The following is a 26,777-nucleotide window of genomic DNA, read 5'->3' as shown; positions in this document are numbered from 1 at the left end:
GTCCCGAAGCGACAATCCGAAGCGACCGATCGCAGCTGCTCTCAGGGCATTACAATATTGTTCCCAGCGGCTTGCTGAGATATTGAGAGCCAACAATGTGACGGCTTCGTTTTAATTCCCCTGCCTCGCTTCCCGTCGATTCACATCCACCTCCCTCTCCCGGGGAGAGAAGCGGACATTGTCTCGGGACAAGAAAGCGGACAATGTTGCCGGGACGTCGCCTTTCATCGGGGCCAAAGAGGGCCTCTCAATGGGAGTCATGGACAACGGAGCAAGCCCTCGTTTGACTAGCCACGCCCTTTCATCTGCATCTCCCCCCCCCCAGTGGGATCAGTTTCCCAGAGCGATGGGAGAGTGCGAATGAACCGGCCTTTAGAAACAGGGCAAGCTGGAACAGCTATGAAGTGTTGCAGCGGAGTGAAGTCCTAGTTGTGGCTGCGTCACTTGGAAGAAATCCCATTCCTTGCCCCATTCTTGCAACAGTCAGCGAGCATCCCATGGCCCTATTTAGGGGGGCACTGTGTTTCAGGGGGATCCTTTGTTCTAAAGATTTGAGGGGTTCTTTTGCAAAATTATGGGGTGCTCCCAAACCTGCTGATACTTTCCTCTTCTTTCTCTATTTTTGCCACTCTCACTCTCTTCACCTCCCCTGTTTTATCTTTTCTTCTCTGCCATTTTTCCTCTTCTCTCTCTTTCTGCTACTCTCTCTCTACTTCCCCAGTTATCTCTCTCTTTCTGCCACCCCTTCTCTCTCTCTGACATTCCTTTCTTCCCTATCTGTCTCTCTGCCTCACCTTCTCTCTCTCTGCCTCCCCTTCTCACTTTCTCTCTCTGCTTCCCTAATTCTCTCTCTCTGCCACCCCTTCTCTCTCTCTCTCTGCTTCCCCAATTCTCTGTTTCTGCCACTCCCTTTTCTCTCTCTCTTTCTGCTACTTCCTCCCTCTCTATCTTTTCCCTCTCTACCCTCTCTGCCTCCTCTTCTCTCTCTCTCTCTCAAATCCCCCATATTTCAGGGATTGCCTTCCATTCCACCGCATCTCATTGACGGAATTAGATTTTTTCCTCCGATTTCCTGAATTTGCGCAAATTCGCATTCGTGCCAATTTGCACTTACAAAAATCTGCAGATTCCCCAAAATGCGCAGATCTTCCCAAAAGGTGCAAATTCCTCCAAAATGACTATTTGCATGCTTTAGAAATGCACATTTTTGGCTGATTTTCTTTTTTAAAAAAATTGTATAACATTCAAGAATTTTTTTTAAAAAAATGGCTCACAAGCCCACGTAATCTGTGTGACTCAGGAGAAGACATTTTGCTATGGTATCCTTGGGTAGGATTCATAAAAATCCAAACTCGTTCAATTCCGTTGCAGATTCCTCCAACCTATCCACAAGACTGGGATAATTGGGCCAATGCAGTATAAAGCATCTTCCTGTGTTACATAGTAGTTGGACCTAGTGATGGGTTGCACATACAAGATCATCTCTCTGAGCTGAGGGTTGGACTGGATGGGCCTTCCAACTCTACAATTCTATGATTCTGTATTTGGAACCCCCAAATCCAAGGGGACACAGAGAGGGGAGGAATTCTGTCTAGCTAGAAGTCACAGTCCGAACTGTCTATCTCCTCCTCCTTCTCTCGAGTTTCATCTTACACCCAATATTCCATGCTCCTTGATATGACTGAATTCCTCCCCCCCCCCCCAAAAAAAACTCTTTTTAGCTAAATAATGTTTTCCTCCCTTCTTGGTGATCTCGTCTCCAGCTGAGAAATAACCGCTTCTAACGTCCTTGGTCATTTGGCCTCACTCACCAATCATTGTTTTAAATGTAATAGGGCTTCATTGTAAATTGAAACCGAACAGGGGGCTGGCTGGAATCCCCATAAACCGAGGCTGCTGTCATCATTATCATTATTATTTTTGCTCCACGTTGACTAAAGATTCTTTATCGGGAGAGGAAAGGGCAGAAAGACAGAAGCAAGAGACGCACCGGCCCGCACTGTGAGCGCTCTAAAGATAACGTCTGTCCGTTCAGCAATTCGGCAGGCTTTTGTTTCAAGATCTGGTCGTTTGCACTGAGTTCTCTCCTGTTTGGAAGAAGAAAAACTTCCTCTCCAATTGTGATGGATCGTAGCCATGTCACAAAGGTGTGCAGCTTTCTGCTCTGCAGCAAGGGGTCAGATCCACACCTAACACTTTTGGTAGATACATGGATAGAGGACTCCCAAGCGAGGGATGGCACTTAAAATACTGTGTACAGTTCTGGTCACCACACCTAAAAAAGGATATTATAGAGCAGGAAAAAGTGCAGAAAAGGGCGACTCAAATGATGAAGGGGCTGGAGCATCTCCCCTACAAGGGAAGGTTGCATCAACTGGGATTATTTAGCTTGGAGAAAAGGAGGTGAAGGGGAGACATGACAGAGGTGGACAAAATGATGCCTGGTGTGGAGAAGGTGGAGAGGGAGACATTTTTCTCCCTCTCTCAAAATACTAGAACCCATGAAACTGATGGGTGGGAGATCCAGGACACATAAAAGGAAGGACTTCTTCACACAGCGCAGAGTTATATTATGGAACTCACTGCCACAAGATGTGGTGATGGCCACCTATCTGGATGGCTTCAAAAGGGGGTTGGATCAATTCCTGGAGGAGGCGAAGGCTATCCATGGCTGCTAGCCCTGATGGTTGTGTGCTATCTCCAGTATCCGAGGCAATAAGCCTGTGTGCACAGTCGCTGGGGAACATGGGCGGGAGGGTGCTGTTGCACCACGTCCTGCTTGTTCGTCCCTGGCCAATGGCTGGTCGGCCACTGTGTGAACAGAGTGCTGGACTAGATGGACCCTTGGTCTGATCCAGCATCAGGGCACTTATTTATTTATTACATTTCTATACCGCCCAATAGCCGGAGCTCTCTGGGCGGTTCACAAATGATGTTCTTATGATGTTCTTATGATGTTCTATGAGGGAGCCTGTTTCCAGGAAGACCGCCAGCTTTGATTTTTTGATGGATTGAACTATTTAAAATATTTCTAGACCACCCTTCGTTACTAAATCGCAAAACGTTTTGGGCATCTCAGGCTCTGAGTGCCTCTGGGTGGATGCAGAGTTTCCCTCCCCAAAGCGAATGGAGATTTTTTTTAAACAACAGCAACAACATATGAGCCGGAGTAGCCCAGAGCACAAAGAAAGCGGCCTTTGCGAATGGGATGGTGTCTTGTCAGTCCAGAAGTTGTCCCGGCACGCTGTGGGATTCTACACCCCACCATCAGCAAATCCTGCCTAGGGTGCAAATAACCCCATGTGGGGTCTGTGCTGGCGGACAGAGAAGCCAATGGGCTCCAGATGTTGGAGAAATCTACAAAAGCATTCAAATGAGTTTGAACTTCAATCAACCCATTGTACGGATTCTGCCCCTCACTGCCTTTTTCCAAGTCGTGCGGATTCCACAGACAACTGGACCATTTTTCTCATATTATTATTATTATTATTATTGCATTTTTATCCTGCCTTTTTTCCTCCAAGGAACCCAAAGTGGCATACATAATCCTCCCCCTCCTCCTCTCATTTTTATCCTCCCAACAACAACCCTGCGAGGTAGGCCGGGCTGAGAGTTTGCGACTGGCCCAAAGTCGCCCAGTGGGCTTCCACGGCCGAGCGGGGACTCGAACCCGGATCTCCCGGCTCCCAGTCCAACCCTTTAGCCACTACACCACGCTGGCCCGATGCCACGCTATTGGAAGCGTTTGCGCAAATCCGCAGTGGCGCAAAGGTGCCTCAGCGAAGCACATGAAACTAAATCCTTGGATCAATTCCCAGAGGAGAAGGTTATCAGTGGCTACTAGTCCTGATGGCCAGTATCGGAGGCAGTCAGCCTGTGTGCACCAGTTGCTGGGGCACATGGGCGGGAGGGTGCTGTTGCATCCATGTTTTACTTGTTGGCCCCTGTGTGAACAGAATGCTGGTCAAAAGAGACCCTTGGTCTGGTCCAGCAGGGCTCTTCTCTCCTGCCCTGATTCAAAACGGTGTCCCCCAATCCCACCCCAGCCAAGCACCCATCCCAGGAGTCGAAGAGAGTTGCTTGTTGGCCCCGAAAGCTCCCGCGTCACCTTGACCCAGAACCAGAGAGCGCAAACAGGGCCGTCATCTGGAAGCCTGGAAGGTTAATGCAATTCCAATTTGCAAGCTGCAGAAGGAGGTAATGTCGCTTCTTTCATGTCTGCTAAATACAGCTCCCTCAAAGAGGCGTAATTTCTAATGTTCCACATGACATGAATTCTAACTGACTTCGCCGTGATGAGTTTCACTATTTACTCCTGTGTAATCTCTCCCTAACGACATTATAAAAAAAGAGAGAGGGGGGTAGAGAGAAGACAGAGAGAGCGAGAGAGAGGGAGCGTGGTAGTAGTCAACGTACTTATTTGGCAAGTGACATTTTACACAGGGAGAGAGGAGAGAGAGAAAATGGTAATTTAATATAGATAAAAGGAACAAATTAAGAGGGCTGAAAAATAGATGCTTTGGAACAGGAGAGGGGAGAAAATATTACGAAAGATAAAGTCTGCCCGCAAGTTCCCGGACCAAGCGAGAGGCCGCACCGCGGCGGAGTGCTTTGGGGTCGTGGATTTTAATTAATAGTGTTATTATTATTTTAACATTTCTTTATTGATTGCAGGGGGAGAAAGAAGGAGAAAACGGCGGAGAAGTTTCTGGTTCAATCGGCGCTCTCTGACGGCTCGGGAACGGCTGTGATGTGAAGTTTCTCCCCTTCTCGATGTTGACCTTGGAATTAACAACACGGGGTCCGATCCTTCGAGGGCCCGAGGGAAGCCGGCCGCTCGGGACGCACCGATACCACGGTGAGCCTGCTTCACAAGGGCGTTGTGAGGGAACTCCAATGCCCTTTGTGGGGCGCGGATGTCTTTTGGTATGTTGCCGTTGTTTTTAGCAGCATACCCGGGTGCTTTAGCATCTGGATTATCTCCAGCCCAGGGAAGAGAGAGAAAAGTGCTGAGCCCATCATTTTGGGTTTTGGCCACACCCACAACTGGCTTAAGCCCTGCCCACAGGTGCCAGGTGGTCCTAAGAATCATAGAATCATAGAAGAGCAGAGTTGGAAGGGGCCTACAAGGCCATCGAGTCCAACCCCCTGCTCAATGCAGGAATCCACCCTCAAGCATCCCTGACAGATGGTTGTCCACCTGCCTCTTGAAGGCCTCTAGTGTGAGTAGTCCTTGCCAGATTACTCCTGGCCAAATGCGGTCCGTCGCCGAAATGTTCCCCCGATTGTTCTTTAGACCATCAAAATAGGAGTTCTGAGCACCATGGAGATTCTACATGAAATTATGCCCCTTTTATCTAAAGGTTCTCTCCCAGGACACCTTGCAGGTCTTGACACCCACCTGAGCAGTCCCGGGGCTGTTTCCTAGAGCGCTACGTGCTCCTTGTTTAGAAGTAGCGGTCAAGAAAGGCCTTGCAGAACATAAGAATATAAGAATATAAGAATATCATCATAGATCATATGAAGCACACTCAGAGTCCATCCAGTTCAACCCTTTGTTTACACACTGGCCAAACCAGCTGTCGACCAGGAACCCACAAAGCAGGACATGAATGCAACACCACCCTCCCGCCCATGTTCCCCAGCAACTGGTGCACACTGGCTTACTGCCTCGGATACTGGAGATAGCACACACCCATCAGGGCTAGTAGCCACGGATAGCCTTCACCTCCAGGAATTTCTCTAGTGTCTTTTTAAAGCCATCTAAATTGGTGGCCATCGCTAAATCTTGTGGACGTGAATTCCATAATTCAACTGTGTGAAGAAGTCCTTCTTTTTATTTGTCTTAAATCTCCCACCCATCAGCTTCATGGGATGACCCCGTTGGGTTCTAGTCTTATGGGAGAAGGAGAAAAAGGTCTCCCTCTCTTTTCTCCTTATCACTGGCTTGTGTTTTTTTCGTTTTGTTTTGTTTTTTAAAGAAAAGAAAAGAAAATCAAGATAAATGAAGACTCTTAAATCAGGGTCGTCTTAATGGGTGGTCCGGGAAGCTAATTTTGAGCGTTTGATTATTTTTCCTCGCTGGTAGCACGGTAGACCAGAGACCTCAGCGGGAGGCCCAAGTTCAAATCATTTACAAGCCAAAACATGATCTGGGAACAAAATCGTCTTTAACACGCCTGCCCCTCGACCCTTCTGCCCCAACTTGATGGGTCACCAAGGGGATTCTCTCTCTCTCTCTCTCTCTCTCCCTTGTATTGGTTTATTTTTATTATTTTCTCGGAATGCAGCCCCAGCTGGGGACGGCAGCATCTCGTCTTCCTGCGTTGTCGATGGAGGTTAAAGAGAGTCATTCTGGATAATTAAACCGGTCATGGCGATTGCTTTGGCGAGGATTGACAGCGTAATCAGAACAGTTAATCGGCTGCCTGTATGTTTCCAAGCCCGATTCAAGGTGCTGGTTTTAACCTACGAAGCCTGACACAGCTTGGGACCACAATACCTGACAGAACGCCTCTCCCAACATGAACCTACCCGTACACAACGCTCAACATCTAAGGTCCTCCTCCGAGGGAAGCTCGGAGGATGGCAACACGGGAGGGGGCCTTTTCAGTGGTGGCCCCCCAATGATGGAATGATCTCCTCGATGAGGCCCACCTGCTGCCAACATTGTTACCTTTTCAACGCCGGGTAAAGACTTCCCTTTTCTCCCAGGCATTTAACAGCATAGGTTGAGTTTTAACTGGCACTAAAATGAGCTTTGGCCTGGCTGAGTGTTTAAAAATTGTTTTAAATGTTAGCTGTTTCTGGTTTTGTTTTTAAATTTTGCATATTGATTTTTTAATGTTCAGTCTTTCTGATCTAATCTTTTTCATCTTTGTAAACTGCCCAGAGAGCTTCGGCTAAGGGGTGGTATATAAATGTAAAAGTAATAATAATAATACAATGCTTTGGGCTTTTTTTTTAAAAAAAATGGGAGGCGGTGGCAGAAAGACTGGGGAAAAGGAAGTGGTACTGATTCAGGTAAAAGAAACCCCCTCGCACGAGACATCCTGTAAGGAGTTGCCTGAGGCAGACATGGTGAACCCGGGGTAGTCATGCTCCCACTGTAGCTTTGTCTACTTCACTAGACCATTGTAGGATAAAGCATTTGCTTTTTTTTGCAGGCACACCGCACCGTTGGCTCATATTCAGCCTGTTGGCCCATCTTCAGGCCCAGGCATGAAGCATCCTGAGTCGAATCGGGGCTGATTCGGAAGCTCCGAATCAGCCTCCAAAGTGAATCGGGTGTGTTCATGCACAGCCCTACTGCCAATCAGATGAGACGATACTGAGCTAGGTACACTGAAATCTGACCTCCATTGCTGGCTTTGCTTCCTGTATACCCTCATACGTGTATCTACCCAGAAGGCTTTGTAGCTGCATTTTCCATTACAGCCGCATGACACCGAAGACGTCAAATGGGGATCCCCTGCCATATTGAAAAGGTAGCGATCAGCGGTTTATCGGTACTTACATATATAGTAATACTCGTGCCCCGGCCTAAATTCGAACCCAAGTGAGAAAGGGGTGAAGAGCTGAAACTTCTCAGAGAACTTCAGCGGCCCGTTGGGGGAGTCGGGCCGGTTGCATTCCCAGCGCTTGAAGCCATTTTGCCGATGGTCGCAGGAATCGTGGCCTTCGTCATTGACCATGTAGAGGATGTACCGTTCCATCCGGTCCATGGGGAATGGGATCTCGTAGTGCGGGCAATAAATATCCAAGTAGTCATTGATGCTCACCTCCACAGTGTAATCACCCTGGTGGAACCTGTAATGGGGGACACCGAGGACAGCGTGATTAAGAAGGAGGACCCACTGGCCTTCAGAAGACAGGGAAAACAAGAGCTGAAAACAAAGATTCACAATCGTTTCAAATAAAGTCGGAAATCACACAATTTCAGAGTTGGAGGAGAGCTTTGAGGTCATCCTCACCGTTCAGCGGAGGAATCTAGCAATCACAGCATCCCTGGCAGATGCTTTGGAGCTGGGCCGCCTCGCTTGCTGTAGGATTTCACAGTGGATTCAATGGGTTTGGATTTCTGTGGACCCCACGTTGCAATTGCACAAGTGCAGAATGATGGAAATGTGCCGTTGCACAAGTACACAATGACGAAAAGGCGCAGTTGTGCATAGGGACCAAATTCTTGTACACCCCGAGGGGGGGAAAAAACCCGATTCCGTCAGTGAGCCGATGACAGAAAGGAAGACACCTGACCATCTGCGAAAGACAGTAACGTGCATCCTGAATTGCTTCCCTTCACCCACAGAACCAAGTAATTCTGCATCTGAGCAGATATTCAGAGGAGAATTTTGGAAGCAGCCCTCAGCCTCCAACTAACGATAAACTCCTAAAGTTCTCCTAACTATAATCACAGCTCATCGGATTCTGTTAAGCCAGCATTACCTCCTCTCTGAAGAAACCCAGGGCGGCCTAACCCACCTTCCCTCCAACCACGTGATTTGCCTAATCTTCCTTCTTCCATTAACGTTACAAGATTAAACCGAGCACCTCTTAAAATTAATAAACTGGCAACGGCAGGTGATTAGTAGAGTAGGGGGGGATCATTCTTCCGCGATGTCTCGCATCAGGACCCCTCAGGTATTATATTCAGAGGCACACTTCAATCCTACAGTTGGGTTTGGGTTTTTTTCCTCCCATTTTGGGGACCGATTATCCAAGAGATTAGGGGATTAGCGAAACCAGGAGAAGCACGGAAGAGGAAGGCACCATTACCAATTGCGTTCAGCTTCCGATTTCTAACTCACTCACTCACTATCATCCTGGAAAGGGCCCGGGCCCATGAAGGCCTAGATCATTCTCTTCTGTTCCCATAGAGAGCTCTGTTGCCCTAGAGCCCCCTAGAGGGTCTGCCTCCATAGGGCAGGGCTGGGGGCTCTTTTTATATATGGTGAGCGTCGGAACTAAATGGTCAGGGGCTGCATTCCGGGGGGGAGGTAGAAGAGAGCCAAAAGTGACCCCCATTCTCACTCTCTTTCTGCCACCATTTTTGCTCTCACTTAATTGGGTCATCTCCTCTCTCCCTCTCTCTTCTTTCCTCTCTCTCTCTCTGATGTCCCCATTTCTTCTCTCTCTGTGTCCCCCCTCTATCTCCCACCCTTCTCTCTCTCTCTCTGTCTCATGCCCCCACTTCTCTCTCCCCCCTTCTCTTTGCCAAATAATACGACCACCGCTTCTGCTATAGAAGAACTCCCCATGAATCTCGATCTCAAAACGCAATGCTAACAGCCACACGAGGCCCTACACGAGGGGCGAAACCTTTTCCTGGTAACATCCCAGAATAAGCGTTGTGACGCACCAACCCTAGCCAGGGAAATTCCGTAGCTACCTAGGTGCGAAATTCGGCACAGATTTAGCTATGCCTTCAAAATTTACTCTTGGACCCTACGGGGGAGGGGGGGGAAACACACCCACACGTGGGACCACCAAAAGCTCAGCAGGGAAAAAGTCTCCCGAATGGGAAGCAGCAGCAGTGGTCATTTCCGGAACGGACGCGATGGGTCTGCGTGGCTTCCTGCTGTGAGCTCCCGTGACCTCAGCCACACCGGAAACAGCATTCTGCCTCATTTCTGACCACTTTGGGGACGGCTAGATTCCCATTGAGCTAGGAGTAGGACCCACTTTCTTGCGGGGGTCGCACGGCACATCTCCGTCCCATGGTTCTTCCTGGCACCTCGCTTTCTCTTCCCCTCCCCCCCGCCCATGCCTGAACCCCCGAGATGATTATGCACGGATGTGAGGCAAACACTCGGTGGGCATCCGGCGTCTCCCACCACCCAGAGCGGAAATGCATTACCTTTCCCAATCCATACATACATACATACATACATAAAGGCCAGCTAACAGATCCATAACTCCCCGTGAGCCGTTTCCCTGCCCAGCGGACGAGGCGGACGCATCTCCATTTAAATGGAGACGGCAGGAGACGGCCAGCGTCCCACTGTGTCGAGAAGTGGCAATTGAGAGCGACGGGGCGGTGTGGTTTCTCCCCGATCTGCGGCCCGCCGATGAGACCGGCACGCACTGCTGTGTGTGTAATGCAACCGCCGCAGGGGGAAAAGCCGGAGTGGCGCGCGCGCGTGAGAGAGAGGCAAAATGACTCGGGAGGATACGGGCTGAGTCCAAGCAAAGTGGTAGAGCCCTCTCTTTGTGGCCGGCAGATCCTGGGTTCAGTTCCCGGGCATGTCCACTTAGAAGGGCCAGGGGATAGAGGATGAGGAAAAGTCTTCTGAAACTCTACCGAGCAGAGGAGGTCAATCTGCCCCAGGCTTTGCCCTACAAAGATGGGGATGATGGGCATTGAAGGACTGCAACACCCATCATCCCCATCCATGCTCCCATCATCCCCAGTGATGATGGGAGCCTGGTTGGGATGGCCAGACTGGAGCTAAATGGATTCGATGTAAGGCTGATTCCTATTTAGATCAGGGTTAGCACAATGAGGACTGGGAACTTGCTTCGGGTTTTTTTAGGTCAAAGGCCAGAGCTCAGGGGTAGAGTGCATGCTTTCTGCGCAGCGTACAGGCAATGAGAAAAAGGGATTCCTCTTTCAGAGACTCCCTAGAGTTGGTGTCACTCAAAACAGAAGAAAACTGGGCTGGATAGACAGGCGTGTTCAGTTCCCCTGTGAGCTGTGAATCTCTCTGTCATGCACACACACACAGAGACACTGTCCTTTCCTCTCTCTCTCTCTCTCTCTCTCTCTTTCTCTTTCTCTCAGCCTCAACCTACCCCGCAGGGTTGTTCTGAGGATCAAATGTGTTGGTGCAGAGCAGGCCCATGCACGCCACCCCAGGTCCCTCGCTGAAGAATGCACGCGCAACCAACCAACAAGCACAGGTGCGCAACGGCGCGTCTGCCCTGCGCCGCTTGACGCAGGCACGCCACACCGCCACGTTTGGGGCAAAGCTACAGGCGCTGCAGCCAAAACAGCAAGCTCAACCCTTCGGCCTTGAAAACAGCGTCTGCCTAATTCCGCCCTCCTTCGCACGCTCCTCGGCACGGCGCCGGGGCTACGCCAGCGGAGTTTGAAAAGCTGGTGAGCTTGCCTGAAGTTAAGACCCAGGATCTGCAGTGGAATCAAGAGGACGCCCCTTCCTCTCCTTCCTCCCCTGTACTTTCAGCTCAGCACTCCGGGCTTCTGCCTCCTAATGATATCATTACTCAAGCCTGCCGGAGACCGCTCCAGCGTTTATCTCTCTCCGGGGGGAAAAAAGGGCCTCGTGAAGTCTCCTTCAAGCCCGCGCCTCGCCATTAGGATCCCTCTCATCAGAAGCGCCTGAAAGGTCTCTGAGCACCGGGGAGCATGGTCGGCGAGGGCTGAGCAGTTGCCGCAGCCTGCATTTTAAAGAGGATGTGCATGCGTGTGTGTGTGTGTGTGTGTGTGTGAGAGAGAGAGAGAGAGAGAGAGAGAGAGAGAGAGAGAGAGATGGACAAGGGAAATGATTCCTTTCTCTGCCTTTGCAAAACACGCCGTTGCGCTTTGCTGGAGCGTTTTGTAAAAGAGACACTGGGCCGTTTTAGCGCTCCACGAGACGGAGTTGGCTAGGCAGCCATTTTTAAGTTTTCAAATGGGTCTGGGAGTTGGGTATGGCTGTGGGGGAACCTCACACCAGTGGGGGAGGGAGGGGTCCGGGCTGACCCTGCATTTGCATTGCAGTTCAGGCTGAGGGTGGTAGCGACAGGGGGTGGAGCGCTCCAGGGATAAATCCAACCCCCCCTTCTGGGCATTTTCAGCTTCATTTCATAAAGCAAGCTGCTAGTCCCTTTTACTTGTAGTGATATCCTTGTAAACTGCCCAGAGAGCTTTGGGCAGCATGCAAATGAAAATAATAATCCCAGTGGTGCACTGGGAACTCTTAAAGTCAGGCGCTCGTTGGGACAGCACGTGTACGTACAGACACACACACAACAGCCAATGCCTTGGGCTGAACACCCGAATCCAAACCGAGGCGGGCTTATTCGGGACCCCGTCAGGTAGCAAAGAACGCCTTAATAGCCTCTACACCCATCAGTCAATCTGATGAGATCTCTTGCCTTCTTCTATGCAAAATTCTGCATGTAGGGAGTCCAGCAAGGACCAACTCCTGTAACGCAGGGGTGCAGGACCGAATCCAGCCACTTGGAGTTCACCAGATGCCCACGCCCCTTCCCCTGGTTATTCCCCCTCCTCTGACCACACCCCTTCCCTGGACACACCTCCTTCTCTGACCACACCCGTTTCCCCTGACCATTTGACAACTTCTAGACTTTAGTGCCTTCCCCCCACACCTCCCATTCTAAAAATCTGAAACGCCTCTCCTACAGTCGAAAGAAAAATATGGTACAACTGGCATCAATTCTGCATGTTTTTTTGACTTCGGTTTCTACCTCGTGGAGCAAACGAGAACATGAGTCCTGCTGCGTTTGGGGCAGTGGGTCCAGTTCTGGGTCGCAGGTTTCAGAAAAGGACATGGGCAAGTTGGGGGCACAGACAGAGAAGAAGCAACCAGGGTGGTGAGAGGTCTGGAAACCAGATCGTTGGAGGGACAGGTCCGTGAACTGGGTTATATTTGGCCTGGAGAAGGAGAAGGTCAAGGGGAAGCGGGATAGTGGCCGTTAAACATCTAAATGGCTGCCGTGCAGAAGATGGAGCCGGCTTCTTTTCTGTTGCTCCTGAGGACTAGAAGCGAAAGTTGGAAATTGCAGGGAAGGAGATTTTGGCTAAACGTTAGGGGCCGTTCGGCAGTGGGACTCATCTCAGGAGGTGGGGGGGTGTCTCCTTTGCTGGAGATATTTAAGCAGCCATCTCTCAGGGTCACTGCAGCTGCACCCTGCAGTGAGCAAGGGGTTGGACTAGGTGATCTCTGAGGCCCTCTCCAACCATATGAGTCCATGTGACTTGCCTTAGTCCTAAGAGGAGGCCTGTCCCCTTGTGGACGTCTCTGGGGGCATCTGAAGCAGGACATGGTTGGAAACAGAGAACTGGGCTGGATGGACCATTGGTACAACCCAGCATGGCCCTTCCTGTGTCCTTGTGCTACCTAAGAAGGGAAGCCTCCATCTTCAGGGGCAGTCTATAAGGACAAATGAGAGGCAAGACCGATCGACGGCTATTAGCTGCGACGGATAAATGGAACCTCCCCGGTTCGAAGCAGTCCACCTTACCAGGGGCAAATGCTGGAGAAGGCACTTGCCCTGGTGATGGATTTCCTGCAGGAACCCGGCTGCCCCCCCCCCCAGGATCCTGAATGAGATGGAAATCTTGGTATGGTCTAGCAGGGCTCTTAGAAACCAGTGGAGTCATCTAAAACCTATTAAGCCAGTGTGCGCAATGGCTTTTAATTAAATTACATTGATTTAATGAAATGAAGTGAACCTTGCCTGATTTCCCCCTTCGCTTTGCAGAGCTTATGGTGCTCAGGGCTGGCCCTCCCATGAGGAAGGGTGAATTCCCAGCTCAGACGACGGATTGGAAGGGGTGGCTGATCACACACACACACACACACACACACACCCCTCTTAGTGAATCAAACACATGCAAAGGGACCTTCTCCACTGGTGCCATGGGGCAGAACCCTCAGAGGAAGGTAGGATCATCAGAGCACGTGATCCGGGGTACGGCCTTGAAGGAAAGGGGGTAATAGTAGCCATAGGGGAGGAATTCCACCTTTCTAGAAGGATGTCCTACAATGATGATGATTCTACCAGTTCCAGTCCTCCACATAATCCCAACTGCCTTCTGCGAGCCACGGGGAAAGGGAGAAGTCGCTGACACCCTGAACTGCCGCAAGAGCTTTCCCAGCTCCATAAGGACTAGAAACCTTTAATGGACTCAAGTGACAGGAAGCCAGATTCCAGCTGGACATCAGGAAAAACTTCCTGACTGTTAGAGCAGGACGACAATGGAACCAGTAACCTAGGGAGGTTGTGGGCTCTCCCACACTAGAGGCCTTCAAGAGGCAGCTGGACAACCCTCTGTCAGGGATGCTTTAGGGTGGATTCCTGCATTGATGGCCTTGTGTTGTAGTCTAGGGACGTTTTATGCCAGAATAAATTTGTATGTTTCTAAGGTGCCACAAGGCCCTTTTTATTTTATTTTTTTGCATTTTTCCCAATCCTAAGATTAGCAACATCCATTTCAGAGGCAGGTCCATGCACGGTTTTGTTGACTCGGCGACAGCTTTGAGCAAAAGGTGTTGATTGATTTGATTTGATTGGTACGTTACCTTTCCACCGAGAAAAAATGGCAAGGCGGCTATGAATCATGCACGATACCTCTGAGCATGTAAAAAATGCCCAGCTGGACGTCTGTCAGTGGGCCTTGCTGGGCTTACTCAGACCGTCTGGTAACACTGCAAGCAAATACATATAAGGCAGGCAGGGATACTTTATTCTTCTGGGATACTTAAAAGGGAAAGTTAGAGACTGGAGGTTTAGAATTAAACACTGAATTTACTTCTTTATCCAATTCTGCAGGGCAGGACATTGGAGAAACCACATGAATTCCTGTAATTTCAGGACGGCTTAAAAACGAAATAGGGGATATTGCCTTGTTAAGGTAGATGGCTTCCCGCGCCCCCCACCCCCTGGAAATTCTCTTCAGAACCCAAATGCACAGCTTCACAAAACTTGTGGGGGGAAATAACTTAGAAGCGAAGGTAACAACGGTGCGGTTCCTCCTCTCCGCCGTTGCAGTGCGTCAACTTCGTTTAATGCCGAATCGATCATGAGGACTAGCACCCAATTTTCTATCGTTGTTATAGGTAACGTTCAATGTGTGCAAAATTGCAGGCGTCAGTGGCCCTTGATACCTTCGCTTATAACACAACTTCTGCTATCGACGGCTGCGGTTTTTGCCCAATTTTCATAGATGTTCGCAGTTGCGAATTTGCACAAATCACGATTCGGGTACACAAAAAGCAGGACTCCGTGCGCTTGCCTGAACCGGCGTTCTCAGAAAGCAGAACATCAGAAGCACCCTGCTGGGTCAGACCATGTGGTCCACCAGCTGCACATAGGAAATCCGCAAACAGGACACGGGTGCAACAGCACCCTCCCGCCCATGTTCCCCAGCAACTGAAGTACATAGGCATACTGCCTCTGCTACTGGATGTAGCATTTGTCCATCAGGACTAGTGTCATTGGTAGCCTTCTCCTCCATGAAAATGGGAGATAATTTTCACTAGGGATAAATCCCTTCCAAATCCAGTGCAGAAATATCTTCAGATTTTCCCATTTTACAGGGATGCTTTAGGGTGGATTCCTGCATTGAGCAGGGGATTGGACTTGATGGCCTTGTAGGCCCCTTCCAACTCTACTATTCTATGATTCTATGATTCTCCTGAAGATAGGGATATACGGGAATTTCATTTTTACTTGCAAAACAGGCGAGCGTGCAATTTTCGAAGGCCCCGACATGAACGTGAGTGCAAGTCTGCCGAAAATATCCGCAAGTTCCCGGAACATGCAACGGCGTTCCTTTTGCGCAGTTTTCTCGGTTCAATCAGCTGCAGATGTCCAAATTTGCACAACGTTCCCCCACGGATCAGCAGCAGTGTGTCAGGATCTGTCCTGTCCTGCAGCACCATCTGGCGGCAGCTTGCCATAGAACCAGCTGCAGAGCTTCGCAGGATGCGAGCCCTGGCTGGTAAAGCCTTGCAGGGTTCAGGCCCAGACCAGCAGGCACTCTCAGGTGGGCTCATACGGAACAGCTGGGAGCTGCCAGCAAAGGCCTATGTAAGAGCTGCATTTCACCTTCAGCCTTTGGCACAGCAACACAGTCTCTTGTGCTAGCTGCAGCCGGTTCCTGAACATCTGCTAGCTCGGATCTTGCCTCGCCTTGCTGGGCCTCTGGCTTCTTTTGACAATGCCTCTGGCCCCTTCGCTACCTGGTACGTGCCTGACCCTTGCTTTGCCTTTGACCATTGACTTTTGCCTCTGGCCCTCTGTTGGACTCTGCCACCCAAAATCCATGCCTCACCCCAGCTTGCTCCACCAGTATTCCAACTGCCCAAGCCAGTTCCGTCTCTGTCCGTCCCGGGCATTCCTGTAAGGTCCCTGCTGCCCACGCCCCAGATCGTGACACAGTGCAACACCCTTTAGATCAGACGACACCCCACCCTCCCTTGGAAGCCAGCATGGCTCGCTGGATCCGGAGACAGACCAGCGTCAGCCGCTGGGCATCTCACAACAGGGCTGTCCCGCATTAGAAATATCACATATTTATGACTCCCAATTAGCTAAGGCACAGCTGCTACATTCAAGCAGAAAGAGACAGATAGAGAGATGGAGGTTACACATAATTCTCCCAAACACATTCACCAAGCCCAGAAATTCAAAAGGAGCAACGGACAGGGCCTGGAAGAAGAGAAGGTCTCCCCTCCCTCTTCAATCAAGCGGAATCTGTGACTGTCAAACAAAGGCTGGTCTGTTTTCAGCCTCAACATCCCAGCTGCGAGATACAGCCTGTACAAGCCCCCAAAGAATGTTATCGGCCAGTTTATCTGCCGGCGACACCGAAACACAATCCATGTTCGGGATGTTGTTTAAACGGCATGAATAGAAGTCCGGCGGAGCGCCACGGCAGAGCTTCCAGATTGGTGGGAAAGCTGTACAAGCCCAGAACAGCATTTATCTTGTGCCAGGAGGAGCAAGAGGATGGGGTCATGCTTGTGTGTTGGTGTCAGCGGTGGGATTCCGAATAAAGATAGCTGCATTGCCATCTGTGTGGGTCCTGCCCCACCCCAGGAGTACAAAAACCAGAGCATGTGTAATGTTACCTCTTATTATCAACTGGGCCCACGTAATGGGGGGTATTTTGGAAAATGCAAAAAAGAAAAAGAAAAGAACAGTCACATATCAAAAAACCAGATCCTTTTTACCCCTATCTGACCACTACACCACACTGTTTCACCTTGTCTCCGCTTACTTGTTGCTCAGATTTTTAATTCTCCCACCCGGCCTCTTAAAGGAGATGTTTCATCCACTTCCTACCAGCTCCCATGCCTGTCAACCCCCCCACTCACCCCTCACCCTATTTTCCTGCTGCTTTGCATGGCCTCCATGGGCTTTGGATCCCTGCCAAAACTGTATTTCCCAGGAAACAGTGCCACTGTGAACGTTCCGTCACTGACACTTTTCGCCTGAGCAGCTAAACGGTTCCACGCACATTCTATGACATCACATCAGTTCAGCCAATGTTTGGGAGAGAGAACTCATAGATGACAACCATTTTTTAAAAAATAAATGAATGAATATTTCACTTTTCTTGTCTCCCCCACCCCCTTGGATTCCTTTCTTAAAGAACTCCGTCCTGTTCACCAGCTTCGAACCCATCACCCAGAGAGTCCCAGCTTCCATTTAAAATGCAAAGTGGGTTTCTAGTCATCATGACTGAGCTCTGAAAGAACTCGCAAGGGCTGACCCGCTTCGGGGGTGTGTGTGGCAAACCTCGCTTCGGATTCTGTTCCGAAGCGAAGCGGCCAGCCCTGAAGCACCCCGAATCGAACTGGGGCTGAGGCAAGTTGGGGGGATGGACACAGCCCTAGCCAATACCTACTATAATACCCAATTTAAGAGGATCCCCATGACTGCAATCCTACGCATAGTTACCCGAGAGTAAGCTCTAAAGTTTTAGATGGGCTCTTCTCCCTTACCTGGTGACCAACTGGTCTGCAACAGTCTGGGAAGTGATGCATGAAGATCTTTCCACACACTCCTCAGAATCATGAGGACTAGAAACCCACTTTGCCAATTAAATGGAATGTGAGCCTCTCTGGTTGTTGGTTTCTGAGCCTTTCCCCCACCCCCAGAATGGTTATCATACAGCTAATCTCTGCACCTTTCCCCCAGAGTGGTGTTTATGACGGCAGAGGGTAAAAAGGTCAGACACATTCAGCTTTAACAAAATGTCTCCAGCCGGCTGAAAGACCTCCAACCTTCAGTTTTTTATTCAAAACTGAAACAACCCAGCAAAGGAATGTCACCATTGAAACAGTTAAACCTGAAGTAGCAGCTCCATCAAAGGAAAGGAGAGACGGAATCCAGCTGAATTGTTCCTCTATGACAATCTGTCACGAACCGCAGGAGAACTTGAAAGCCTCACCATCACTTCATGCAGGGCAAAGAGGGCCCCCGTCAATTAGGCTGGCGCCCGGGCCGCTGCATTCTTGCCTTGTTCCCCTCTACGCGACTACGCAGTTCTCCTCGCAAGGAAAAATGTAGTTTAAGCTCGCTAAGGGTGCAACCCAATGCCTGTTTAGACGAAAAAATGTCCTCCAGTTGTCAGTGTTCCCAGCCAGCCAACACAAGTCCCATTTGTTTTGCCATTTTCCTGTATTATTGGAATTACACTAGGGATATCTGAGGAATCAGTCCAGCGGATCCCTTCCATCAGCTCAGCTCCACCCCATTGAGCAGGGGGTTGGACTGGATGGCCTTATAGGACCCTTCCAACTCTACTATTCTATGATTCTATGACTTTGGTTCATTTCCTCATGAACTAGCCCAAAATGATCTGCAACTCGTCAGACCAGCTTGAAGATTGTCCCGCTCGTTTGGGTTGGTGGGTTTTTTTATTATTATTATATTACATCAATAGAAATGTGCACAAATTGCAATGATTGCTACAAATTTGCGCGATTGACGTCAATTTCGGCCACCCTTCACATAATGTGGGCCCGATGCCGGACGCAGTTTCTTTACATTACGCCAAAACGCACGGGGATCATGGCCACTGTTTGACTAAATCCCACCGTTTACGGAGGACCTGTGCAGAAACCACGCCAACGGCGCCCCGGCATTGGCGCGCATTTTGATTTCCGTGGCCGTAAAAAACAAAACGAAAGTGAAAGCCCACAGCTCGGCCTGCAAATGGGAGCCAAGTCGGTTTGCTCATGGACCAAAAAAAGGTTGGATTCCTCAGAGGCAGACATTTCCAGGATGCACGTCTGACCCCGAAGGATCTGCCCCCAACGGGGGAGGAGGTGGCAGTGCGAGTCGTTGAGAAGTTTAATCAATCCTCTCTCTCTCTCTGCCGCCCTCCACCGCTGCGTCCCCGGCGTCCAATTAGCGGTTCAAATCCCTCTCCCCTAATCAATCCAAAGCCACCTGGTTGGATTTGCAATACAAAAACCCTCCAGACCAGGTCAATTTCCTCCAGTCCCCGGTGACGGAAAGCGGGTCGTGTCCCTTGCTGGGTCTTTGAAGAGCCAACGCGTTGACTGGGGAGGCCAGAACACCACGTGTCACCTGCGCTGTAGTGGGGAGACTCAGTGAGAAGAGGTCAGTTGGAAGAAGATGCATGGACCATGTGTGGCCTTAGAATCCAGGGGGAGGCTGAAGGGAGACAGGATGGAGGTGGACAAAATTATGCAGGGTGTGGGGAATGTGGAGAGGGAGACCTTTTTCTCCTTCTCCTATAATCCTAGCACCCAACGGGGTCATCCCATGAAGCTGATGGGTGGGAGATTCAGGACAGATCAAAGGAAAGACTTCTTTAGACAGCGCAGAGTTAAATTATGGAATTCACAACCACAAGAGGTAGTGATGGCCACCAATTTGGACGGCTTTCAAAGGGGGTTGGATCAATTCCTGGAGGAGAAGGCGATCAAGGGCTACTAGCCCTGGTGGTTGTGTGCTCCCTCCAGTACCCGAGGCAATAAGCCTATCTACACCAGTTTCTGGGGAACATGGGTGGGAGGGTGCTGTTGCACCATGTCCTGCTTTGTGGGTCCCTGGTCGACAGCTGGTTGGCCATTGTGTGAGCAGAGTGCTGGACTAGATGGACCCTCGGTCTGATCCAGTGGGGCTCTTCTGATGTTCTGAATCCATGTGTGTCTATTGGCATGCATAGAATCATAGGGTTGGTCTTTGGAGACCATCTAACCCAATTCCATGCTCAACGGAGATTCGGAATTACAGAATCCCTGACAGATGGTCATCACAGCTTTGCTGAACTATCTCCCGCAACTCCCAAAGGAGCCTGTCCCACTGCCCAAATTTGCCCCACTCAATCTGGCCTGCGAGGTGTCTCAGATGGCCCTACAGGGTTTCCCAGAAAGCTACGCCCTTCTTCTAGCTCCACCCCCTTTCTGGCAACAACTGTTCCGTGGTTTCCCAGTTGTTGCGTCCTGTTCCCCATCCTGGCCTGCGCATGGACTTCCCAGGGGCAACAGCCAGGCCGTGTTGCACCATGCTAGAAATGATTACATCCAGGTTAGATTACTGCAATGTGCTCTGCGTGGGGCTGCCCTTGAAGACCTCTCCTAAGGCTCCGTTCCTGGCAGGAAGTGCTTGAATCTCAAAAAGGCGGGTCCTTCTGCCCCCAACGTATGTTTGAAATACCGTCAACCGCCCTCAAGAGGGCAGGACAGGGCACCCTGAAAGGCGGAATCGGAGTCAAGAAACAAATAGACAAGGTGGATCTTTGGACGGCTCGAGCCGGAGTGCTCTTATCTCCTGATGTCTCCCCCCAGGTAGGACATCCGGATATAGATATCCGAAGCTGACCCGCCAACCCAGGTGAGATCCTTCTTTCCACAGATCCGGCTTTCGATGCAGACAGCGCGTCGCAGAAAGACGTGAGCGGCTGGGCGCGGCGAGTCGCCTGTTAATTTGTTATCATTTAAAGTCATTCGCTCCGTAAAATGTCAACAGAGTTTTAAGATGCCGCCACCTGGCAAGCGTCCTGCCGCGCTGGTGTAATTCCCTCAGCAGGCCTGCCAAACCGCCGTAATTAAAACGAGTGGGATTTGAGCCGTCTCGGCGTAGCGCTTCGCTAATTCGCTGTCTTTGTGCAAAAAGGGGGGGGGATAGATATTATTCCTTTAAAAGGAATTAATATATAAAAATCCTGTCACAGGAGCCAGACGCGACGAGAGGAGGGGAAAAACCACGCAGCGGGCTTGTTGACAGAGTCGGCGCGGAAAACGAGAGGAAATCCATCTTCCCGGCCGTTTCGAGGGCTTGACGGCCGGCGGGTTGGCGGCAGCGAAGTGGAGTCGTAACCTTTCCCCACACTCTATTTATTTACAATACTTATACACCGCTCCCTATCTACAAAAAAATAGATTCAGGAGACGTGCGCCTAGGGATAAACCGTAAAAAGAAAGAAGATTTAAAAAGCAAATTAAAATTGTTCAATTTGTAATAAAGGACCGATAAAAACAGTAGCTGGTCAGCTGAGGAAGGCTTCTTGAAGCAGAGTTGGTTTCAGGTGGTGCCGGAAGCAGCCTAGTGTTGGCGCCTGCCTGACCTCCAGGGGCAGGGAGTTCCACAGGGAAGGGGCCACCACACTGAAGGCCCTGCTCCTGGTGTAGACCTACAATCCAGGTGTAGGTCTACTTGGAGCCACCAGGAGCTGGTCCACTGAAGACCTCAGTGATAAGGCAGGATGGTAAGACAGAAGGCGCTCTCTCAGGCGTCCTGATCCCAAGGTGTTTAGAGCTTTTTTACAGCTTTCTTTGTGGGTGTCACTTCTACAAAATCCTAGCAAGTCTGGAACCTGCTTTCAAGCTGTGCTTTAAACATTTCAAACCACGTGCAGGATCCAGAAGTAACAGATTTGCCCATGTCTAGCTCAGACGGGCTGCCAGTCACAGAGGGCTGACTTTGCTATGCTTCGTTCTCTTTTTAGGGATGTGTGGAAGTGTCATTTCAGCTTGCATAACACACAGACTTTCCCCGTTTGCAATTCCGAATGCAAACAGAAGCATTTTTTTGTAAGGAAAAATGTTTGTGTGCACCCCCAAACTTGCAATTGAATTTGAAAAATCTGTGTGTGGTTCTTGTTTTTAAATGCACACACATTTTTAGACTTCAGTCAATGGGGGGAACACTGCTCTTTTGACAAACACAGACACAGAAATGGGCAATTTCTGTTTGAAAGGAGGACTTCAAGGGGAGGGCATTCCACAGCCAGGGGGCCACCACAGAGAAGGCCCTGTCCCTTGTCCCATCATAACATATATGGTGCATTGATGGGATGTGGAGAAGAGCTCCTCCAACGGATCTCAAGTCTCGGGCAGGCATATTTAAGGAGAGGCGCTCCCTCAAGTATCGAGGTCCCAAGCCGTTTAGGGCTTTGAACGTCATTACCGACACCTTGAATTCCGACCGGAAGCTTATTGGCAGCCAGTGCAATTCTTTTAAGACCAGTGTTATGTGGTCTTTATAGGATGTTCTGGTGAGCAGTCTAGCTGCTGCGTTTTGCAACTTCCAGCTGCAACTTCCGAGTTGTCTTCAAGGGCAGCCCCACGTAGAGTGCATTGCAGTAGTCTAGTTGGGGAGTTACCAGCAGATGCACTACTGTGGCTAGGTTATCCCTGTCCATGAAAGGCTGTAGCTGGGCCACAAACAACAAAGACACAAAAACAGGTCACAAACGAAATTGTGAACGAGTCCAGCACCGCTTCGGGGTCATATTCAGGGAAATTCAGTGGGTTCGAACATCCCTGGTTCTTCTTTCCTTGCTTCTGCACCAAACAACTCTTTGGATATTAGGGATGAAATAGAATTTCATTTTTGGTCACAGAAAGTGCAAACACGGCCTGTTGAAAGCCCCAAACGTAAACAATTGTCCACTGAAAATGCTTGCAAATTTCCAGAAATTCAATTTCTCCAATTTACCCAGTTTGGTTTTGCGCAAATTCCCCAATTTGCACAAATTCCCCAATTTGCACAAATTCCCCCTGTAGACTCAAACCTTTGCTTTAGTTTCTGGTGGAAATTTGCACAACTTAGAAAATGTGCACAAATGTGGGGAAATCAGAGGAAATTTCATGTTCGATGGTGCCGTGATTTGTGCAAATTCGGTTTTGTGCACGCTTCCTAATTTGCACAAATTTCCCCTGCAGACTCAAATCCCCCCTTGCAGAGGAAAGTCATGTGAATGAGAAAATTTGCACAACTTCGGGGAAATTAGCTCAAATTTCATGTTTGATTACCGCTTGGTTTGTGCCGTTTTCCCCGTTTGTGCAGACGGAGCAGAAAGCGGGAATGCAAAGGGGTGGGGCACACCTCCACACACGTGTGTTTGTATACAGTCCCTCGCAAATACAAACCACTGAGCCCAGACACCGTTTTGGCATCTACCGAGCCGGGAGGATCAGGATCGGGGCGTCATGTTACCAAACATCACAGCTAAAGCCACGCATGAGCCATGACGATGGCCAAAACGCTCTCGTTACCGGTCGATGCATCTGGGCCATTTTGGGCGCCTAATGAGGCAGCTAAACTTTGAGTGTCCTCAACGTGGCAGTTGTTGGTTCGGGGAAGAAGAGAAAGATCTAAACAATAAATAAAATCTCCAGCAGCAACCTGTGATTAGAGAGCACTTTGGACGGGGAGACGGACGGAGACAGAAAAAGCAGCACCCCCTTCTTCTCGTTATAGCTCCATAAATCTCGAGCCATTTAACAGCCGTTAATCGCCACTTCGTTTCTCCCCCTTCCACCCCAGAAGCAACCCAAGGATGCACGACCTGCGTCTTCCTTCTCCCTGACTTCCCTGCCAGAAAACTTTTCCTCCTCTCTGCCTGCCTTGTAATTTTAACTTCACTCTTTGTTCCTTTCCCTTGGTTGGTTCTCAAGCAGTCACTGTCGAGGGCGGTGGTGCGTGGCTCGGTTCGGAAAGATGGGGGGGGTTGGGGAACAGCGGAAAAAGTGCAGGAGGAATGAGCTGGGGTTTTGCTTTGCAGGAAAGTTTTTTTGCGCCCGGTGGGAAGGCAAAACTGCCACCCTGGGACAGATTTTTCAGAAGTTCTTTGTGGTACAAATACATGGGGGCTGTCATCTAACTCTCCCTCTTGCTCAAGCACAGGGATGAGCAAAACAGTGGTTTTTCTGTGCGTCCATTTTCCACCTTCAACCTCAAATCTTGTTTCACCCATTTGCATTCTTTCTCTCTCTCTCTTTAAATGGGGAAAACACAGCCATTGGCCAAGCCAGCTCCAGAAAAAGTTTGCCTTACCCCCGCTTTGACGCAACCGTGACTGCCCACAGTTTTAAAGCCTTTACGTTTAAGTCTGTGCCGCAGAGGGGGGTGAAGTCAAAACTCTCCGAGGAGGTACCCACAGCTCAAGGTCATTGATTTATTGGCAGAATTTGAACGCCAAACTTCTAGTCCAGCCAACGAAAGAATTGCTTGCAATCTAAAAGACACGACACAAAAGGAAAAGGCATCAGGAGGGATGAGGAAAAGAGCAAAACTCAAGCACCAATTCTTCGTTTCAAAGTTCTTATCGGTGTCCTTTCTGGCAGGGGTGGGCGAAACCAGCTCCCTATACCTGCTCCTTGTCTGACTAATGTATAGGGTGGGCCTCCCCGTTGCCACAATGTTTTTCCTGGGAGGCAGGGGGCGCCACTTCCCAGCGGTTCTTGGTTCAGAAAACTGTCCATTCTAACCACTGAGCAATACCATCCTCTACCACACTCCTTAGGTTGTTTCTTTTAAAGGTTTTGTTGAACTTGTACAAACCCCGAGCGAGCGTGTGTCCCCCACCCCAGGCACGCCAGTACCTCCAGTCCCGTCGGCACGTGCTGCCCAACTTCAGTATTAGAGGGACGTCTCATGCTTTCGATGAACACATTGAGTCATCTGGGGGCAATGTGAATGTGAATCACGTTGCAATGTGAATTCCCCCCCTTTCCGGCAAACGCGCGAGGTGTGGGCGCACCCGTCGAAGCCGACCCTCGCTGCCAGAAGAGGCTTACCGGCTCCCCAAAGAAACACAAAGCCCTTTAATTTTTAATAACAATTAATGTACTCTGCGCAGCAAGGGGGGGAGCGTGGGCAGCGAGAGTTGAACTGGCAAGCCGAGCGGGCTTCGTGCATTAATCCGCAGCGGAGTGGGGGGGGGAGGGAGAGGACGGCTTTAGGGAGAAGAACCCAGCTAAGCAAAATGGGCACTGTTCCACCAAATCGATCGAGGTGATGGCCCTCCAATGCTCCATCGAGGCTGCAGTGGGTGAATTAGGGCCTCCTTCGTGATCCCGGCTTCTGGAGCCATCAGGTGCAGGCCAACGGCCACCAGGCTGCCCCCACGACTGGGTCTGTGGGCCACGGAACCATAGAACAGTCGAGTTGGAAGGGGTACTGTAAGGCCATCGAGTCCAACCCCCTTTAAATTTCCCAGGATGCCCTGGAGTGACACTCCATAAGACACACACACACACACCGTGAGAACTCAACATGCTGCCTTCCAGCTGCCCTTGCGGCACGGCGGACTGCAAGCCCTCAGGGTGGCTGACAATGTCAGAAGGGTTGTCTAGGGTGACCCTATGGAAAGGAGGACCGGGCTCCTGTATCTTTAACAATTGTATCGAAAAGGGAATCTCAGTAGGTGTCATTTGTATCTATGGAGAACCTGGTGAAATTTCCTCTTCACCACACCAGTTAAAGCTGCCCTCTTTTAAATCTGGTCACTCTAGAATAGCTCCTGCAGCTTTAACTCTTGTGATGAAGAGGGCATTTCACCAGGTTCTCCATATATACAAATGACACCTGCTGAAATTCCCTTTTCTGTGCAACTGTTAAAGATACAGGAGCCCGGGCCTGCTTTTCATAGGGTCGCCCTAGGGTTGTCCCAAGCGCCCAACTTGGTCCAGGAGGCAACCCTTCATATCTGTCCCTTCCGGACCCTTTCAGGCATGCTCCGTGTGAGCATGGAGCCAAGTCTATTAACACAAGGGCAAAGGGCGAGCGCCTGCCAGGGTGGGCCCAGGCCGTTCCGCCCACCCGGGTTCGAAAAATGTGCGCAAACTTCTTTCAAACGATGGGAAGAGGAGGCACCGACGTTGACGTTGCGCACAACTGACATCAACGCTTTTGGGGAAATGCGCCCGGAAGCGCACACAAAATTTCACGCGGGAAGAAAACGGCCACGGCCGGAATCCCAGAAGGCGATGAGACGAAACGAACTTCATGGCGGGATTTGGGAAGCCTTGATGAACTCGGGTTTCGCTTCTGCGCACGTCCTGAGCATCAATGATGGCGAGGCGGAGGTGATAGAGACTGGGAGGAGGCCCCACGGAGCTACTGGCACCGGCTGAACTTAACCACTAAGCCATTCTGCCTCTCTTCATGGAATCTTGGAAGGGCATCGAGTCCAGCCCCCTGCTCAGTTCAGGAATCCAGTTTGAAGCATCCCTGACAGATGACTGCCCAGTTTCTGCTTGACTACCTCCAGGCGATGGAGAGCCGGACACCTCCCTAGGAAGCTGGTTCCGTTTTCTGACTTCTCTGATCGTTGGGACGTTTTTTGTGATGTTCGACCAAAACCTGCCCTCCTGTAACTTAAGCCTGGTATTTCATATCTTGCAATTTTGGTGGCTCCTCTTCTGCGTGACAATAATCGTTTGGGGACTTGAAAAGTGTTTTCCTGTCCTCTCTCAAGGCTAAACAGGCTCCGTTCTTCCAATCGTTCTTCACAGGGTTTAGTTTCTCATTCCCAGATCGTTTTTGTCACCCGTCTCTAAACCCGTCCCAATTTATCTGACTCCTTCTTAAACAGTGGTGTCCAGAACCGGACACAGTATTCCAGGTGAGGTCCGATCAGGGCAGAGGAGAACAAACACTTCCTGTGATTTCGAACCTACACTGGACAAGGATAACCTGGCTTCGGTTGTCTATGCTCTAGTAACCTCCGAGTTAGATTACTGCAAGGCACACCATGCGGGGCTGCCCTTGAAGATGGTTCAGAAGCTGCAGCTTGTGCAAAATGCAGCAGCCAGGCCACC

General features: G+C 50.2%; 1 protein-coding gene across 1 annotated transcript in view; it reads right to left on the bottom strand.

Annotated features, from left to right (window-relative positions):
* Nucleotides 1-26,777, bottom strand: part of EFNA2 (ephrin A2) — a 143,748-nt gene that overhangs the window by 9,643 nt on the left and 107,328 nt on the right. The window contains exon 2 of the mRNA XM_063147150.1: nt 7,517-7,809. Coding sequence (XP_063003220.1) covers nt 7,517-7,809 — 293 coding nt within the window. The remainder of the gene's footprint in view (nt 1-7,516; nt 7,810-26,777) is intronic.

This window comes from Elgaria multicarinata, chromosome 23 (genome assembly GCF_023053635.1).
Source record: "Elgaria multicarinata webbii isolate HBS135686 ecotype San Diego chromosome 23, rElgMul1.1.pri, whole genome shotgun sequence".
NCBI classification, from domain to species: Eukaryota; Metazoa; Chordata; class Lepidosauria; order Squamata; family Anguidae; genus Elgaria; species Elgaria multicarinata.
This window is presented reverse-complemented; position numbering and strand designations above follow the sequence as displayed.